This window comes from Malus sylvestris, chromosome 13 (assembly GCF_916048215.2).
Source record: "Malus sylvestris chromosome 13, drMalSylv7.2, whole genome shotgun sequence".
NCBI classification, from domain to species: Eukaryota; Viridiplantae; Streptophyta; class Magnoliopsida; order Rosales; family Rosaceae; genus Malus; species Malus sylvestris.
Window position 1 is genome coordinate 31,139,438 of NC_062272.1, and position 5,446 is coordinate 31,144,883.

The following is a 5,446-nucleotide window of genomic DNA, read 5'->3' on the forward strand; positions in this document are numbered from 1 at the left end:
TTGGATTTACATTGTTCCAAGACCCCTCTGGTTTTGTGCATCAACAAATCTCTTTGTCCAGTTTAAGTTGTAAGATTCAAAACTTTTAAATTGCACACCAAACAAGTTTTTGAGCCTTAAAGAAAATTGTTTTCAAGAAAAAATTCTTAAGAAATGTTTTGAGAAATTATAAAAAAATTTCAAATACGATACCAAACAAGCCCTTAACTTTTCTATTGTTTTTGGCATTTCTTTGCTGTCGAGAGGTGAGGATGGGATTTGGATCCAATTTGGATCTTCTTTATTAGGATTTTAAGAATACTCACATTTTATTTGTTTATTGTACACCGTTTGATTAGAAATGATTTTAAAATTTTTATTTAAAATTAAATATAAATAATATTTAATAAAAACTAATCGCTACAATAAATAGCGTCATGATCTGTGAGGATGGAGCATTTGCTTTGGCCTTTGGGGGTCCATCATAGAACTCTCCACTCCGTCTACATCACAAAAGTTCACAAAATCCGACGCTCCCCCTTGTAGTATTTCTAAGTACGTAACTACTGTTTGTCATTGTCTCTCTCTCTCTCTCTCTCTCTCTCTTTTGATCTTTTGACTTTTATCACCGTATCTTTCTTGTCCTTTACCCAGAAAAAAAAGTGATCCATATTGAATGGATTACAAACTTACAGTCTTCAGATAGGAGAGACGCTGGATATAGAATAGAAGAAAATGGAAAGAATGTGATCAGAAGTAACAAAGGTTATTAAATAGTATTATTTTTTACTACGTAATTTGGAATTTAATTTTGATTTCATTTTACTTCATGTAACTTCAAAGTCATCATTTTACTCAATGAAACTCAAAATTTGTTTCATTTTAACTTATGTACTCTCTCTTCTTCCAGGTATTCATAAGTTGCCTCATGAAACATATGTCAGACTTAACACTCAAACGATTACGGCATATATACAATAAATTTAGTTATAAATTTCTATTATACGTTAACATTCAACAATTAGAAAATATTAAATTTAAAAGAAATTGAAGAAATGAAAAGAATAAAAAAGAAATTCATTACCTTGTGCATTCAAATCAAAACTACAAAAGAAATTAACAGATTTAAGGTAATATGGAGTGAGTTTTGAGATTTACATAGATCACTTTTGAATTTCAAAAAGTAAAATAAGATTAAAATTGAATTTCAAATGTCAAAGTTAAACGAATTTTTAGTTTCAAAAAATAAAATGATACATTTTGTATTACAGAAAACAAAATGATATTAAAATCGAAACTAAAATTAAACCTTTTATAAACTACCCGATGCAGCGTTGAAGAGTTTTAGCAATATTTTTAGGTAAGTTGCATTGGGGTTGATGCAGGTTTGCTTTGAAGTCAACCAGAACAAGTATAAGAAAAAGAGGCTTGCATTTGATGAAGAGCATGACCTCATGTTCTCAAAATTTTAAATTAAATTTAAGCTAGTCCAGTCAATGTGCCATTTTATAATTTTGCAGGTTAATAGATTTATTGGCTTTTCCAATGTCACCTGTGTCACCATTTATTTCCATCTCTCACATTCAATATTTCCTCTCTCTCTCTCTCTCTCTCTCTCTCTCTCTCTCTCTTGTCTCTCGCTAGAAAAATTTCTATTTGCAAGTTCCTCTCTTCCTACTGTAAAAACAAAATTGCGGGTAAGGTACTCCATTGACTGACAGTCTTAATCAGAAACCTTGTTTACAATCCAACGCAAGCACATGACACCAAGCCTCAACAACTTTCTGGGATTTGGGAGTTTTGGAGTTGGACTGACTTGCAGCTTTGCATACCAGATGGGGTTCTTTGTTTAGCTGCCTTAAGCTCAAAGCTGCAATCTTGGTAAGTTCATTTTTCCAAACCCATTCTTTTGTTCTTGAAAAACAAAAACAAAAACAAAAAATGGTGTGGATGTGGAAGCTCCTTGAAATCAAAGAAAATGGGGTTTCTGCATTTCCCACATTCCCACCAAACATTGTTCCTCAGCTTCCTCCCCCACCTCCAAATCTCCAGTCAGATAATTTGAGTTTTGGGAACAAGGTCAGTCCAAGCATACTGCTAATAATCGTAATTTTAGCCATAATTTTCTTTGTTTCTGGGCTGCTCCACCTCCTTGTTAGATTCCTCATGAGGCCTCCTGCCAGAGATTCAGAGGACTTGGAGAGTGTGACAGTTCTTCAAGGCCAACTGCAGCAACTGTTCCACCTCCATGATGCAGGGGTTGACCAGTCCTTCATCGACACCCTCCCTGTCTTCCACTACAAAGCCATCATTGGATTGAAAAACCCTTTTGATTGTGCTGTCTGTTTGTGTGAGTTTGAGGGTGAGGATAAGCTCAGATTGCTGCCCAAATGCAGCCATGCCTTCCACGTGGACTGCATTGACACTTGGCTCTTGTCTCACTCCACTTGCCCTCTCTGTAGAGCTACTTTGCTCCCTGACTTCTCTTCCAACAATAGCTGCTCACCCAGTGTTTTTGTTCTTGAGTCTGGGAGTGACAGCTCCAGAGAGATGATCTCTGATAGAGATGGACACAATTCCCATCTGGGTTTTCATGGAGACATGGAATTGGGGCAGCCCCGCGCCGATGTGTCGAACAAATCTTGCGAAATTGTGGCGAAAGATGAGGCTAACCCGGCGGTAACCGTGGATTTGGGGGAGAAGGTAGTGCCCGTGAAGCTAGGGAAGTTCAGAAATGTGGATGGGGGTGGTGAGGGGAGTAGTGAAAGCAATGCGGATGCAAGGAGGTGCTTTTCTATGGGATCATTTGCGTATGTGTTGGATGACAAATCTGAACTGCAAGTACCGATTGGAGCATCGATGAAAAAGCAGTCGACCAAGAAGCCTACTCTGCCGTTGGCTCCAGGTCACAGGCAAGCAATGTCGGAATGCGATTGTGAGTCAACGAGAGAATTCAAGTTCAGTGGCATTGAAGCAATCGGAAGCCTTGAAACTCAAGTGACTAGCACTAGTGCTAGTATTACTAATGGCAGTGGCAGTAATGGCATTGAGTGGAGCAAGAGGGAGAGCTTCTCGATATCCAAGATTTGGCTTAGGGGGAAGAAGGAGAAGCCAAATGGGGCGTCGTATTCGTCAAGAAGGGCCTTTTCTTTCCGGTTTCCGGTGCATCGGAGTGCTATGGTTGCAGGGGAGGAAGTGAAGGGCAAGAATGTTGGGACTGAGAGTCGGAGGATAATCTCAGAGATTGACATAAGGAGGTGGGAAAATGGAGGGAGTGAAATGGGTTGTGATGAGGAGAATGTTAGCTGTAACAGTTTGGATTCACAAGCAAATCCACCATCTTTTACTAGGAGAACGCTCCTTTGGCTTATGGGAAGACAACAGAACAAAGTTGTTCATTCATCACTTGATCCTAGTGTTTAAGTAGGTTTTTATTATTTAATTTATTTGATTTTGATTTATCTCTAGACAAATTATAATCTTTGATTGCTTCCTCTCATAGTATATGTAACTGGAGGCACATTCGAACTTAGATGCGGAATAGAGCAATTTTGGCTATTGCCAATGCCTATTACATGCATATATGTATTTTTAAATTAAATAGATGAGCAAATTGTTGATTTCCTTTCATTTAAGTAAGGGCAATTAGCCACAACAATCAAATTTTGTTACAGAATGATCAGTGTTTATTATATCGATGTTATATTATTATTTGTAATTGTTATATTATCGTTATGTTGTCGATACATGATCAATACACCGTCGTTACTGAAACTAATCAATCTCAAAATATGAATAATGTAGCTATTTACCCACTCATGGTAAATGTAAAAATGGAGAATGTTTAATTGTCTTTCAAATTCGGTATAAATTTTGAAAACGTAGGTGCAGAAATACCCAGGCAAGGTCATTGAGTGATTGTGTTACAGGCTGTAGCATTAAAGAGAGTCAATTTTGAAGAGTAAAGGACTTGGGTGTGTGTGGGATGGAGTGGGTAGACATATTAATGGTGATGCAAATAAGTTCACGGGAACGGTTGGAGGCCATTGTCTAGTGATATAAGTTGGCACCTAACCCACCCCATCATTGTTTGCACTTACGCTAATACGATTGAGTCTTTCAGTGTGAGAAATCTTAGGTTTAATTCTCATAAAAGATGAATTTGAACTATTATTATGGCTAGCCCATTGTAAGGTTTAGCACACTAACCCACCCTTTTAATGTAGATCGTATCGTTTGTTCAATAAAAAGCCGAACATCAAACAAAAACAACATGTATAATTAATATGTACGGAGAGATAAATGGTGTGTCTGTCGTCCAATATTCTATTAGATAAGGTTTTGAGTATCCACCTATGTGTCCCGGATGCGAAACTCTTTCTTTCTTAAATTATTGTAATAGTTTTAAACATTTTTCATCTCCTTCCATCTCTCCGTAATAATATAATTTGAAAAAAGGGGCTTGCCTGCCGTTATCATTCATTTGTTATGAAGGATTATTTCTACACTTTATAATTACTGAAAAATATAGATGTATGTCATGCTTATATTGCTATTCCTGAAGATCCAATTATTAGAAACTCACAAAAGCTGCTGCATTTTGGTGGTTAGGGTTAAACAACATTTTCATGAAATGTGCAACAGGAAACCACAGAAACAAGTAACTTATGAAAACAAATTTTACATATAATCACTTGCATGCCTTTGAGTATTGCATTCCATCTACACCTTCAATATTGGAGAGTACTTCTTGTTGGATAATCCATCCGCATATGGAGAATGCACATATCTCACCCAGTGATAGACCCATAATTTGTTGAAAAATAATAGTATGTAGGTTTATTTTAATGCTTGGATTTTGGGTCTAACTCATTAGAATTAGGGTTTGTCTTGCCTATTAGGGATTAGGGTTAGAGTTAGTTCTCCTATTAGGAATTAGAGTCAGTTATCTATAAATAGGATGTTATATTTATTTCAGTTAAGTTTGATTCAGTCAAGATGTAGTATCTACGAGTTACGTTGCATTTTTTTGGTAATCTTGTAGTGTTTGTTCATTATACAATTAATAAAGGTTGCTCGTGGTTTTGCATTCCACTATGATTTTCAACTAAATGCTAGGCTTAAATGTCAAAATGGTCCCTGTGTTATAGTCATATGGCCAATTTAGTCTCCGTGTTTTCGATTTGGCTAATTTAGTTTTCATGTTTGTCTCTGTTAGCTAATTAAGGACATTTCATTCAATCTCTTTAAAAAATTCATAAGAAAATTCATATGAGAAGTAATTACCCTTTCTCTTTCCAAAAAAAAATGCAAATCAATGAGAAATAACACATATAAGAAATTAAACTTCCAATCTGAAAAATGATTAAGGTTGTGACATAGAAAGAGAGGGGTTAATGTTAGGGAGGAGGTGGGAGAGTTGAGAGGAGAATAAGTTTTCTTTAATTTTTAATTTATTTCATTTTAA

At 36.1% G+C, this 5,446-nt stretch overlaps 1 protein-coding gene across 1 annotated transcript; it reads left to right on the forward strand.

Annotated features, from left to right (window-relative positions):
* Positions 1-1,482: 1,482 nt before the first annotated feature.
* LOC126594810 (RING-H2 finger protein ATL13-like) lies at positions 1,483-3,655 on the forward strand. The gene has a single exon (XM_050261065.1). It carries the CDS (start codon positions 1,921-1,923, stop codon positions 3,400-3,402), a length of 1,482 nt encoding a protein of 493 aa, XP_050117022.1. The 5' UTR covers positions 1,483-1,920; the 3' UTR covers positions 3,403-3,655.
* Positions 3,656-5,446: the final 1,791 nt, after the last annotated feature.

What these genes read in the sequence shown, in the direction of transcription:
- LOC126594810 (XM_050261065.1), top strand. Translation starts at nt 1,921, where the DNA reads ATGGTGTGGATGTGGAAGCTCCTTGAAATCAAAGAAAATGGGGTTTCT.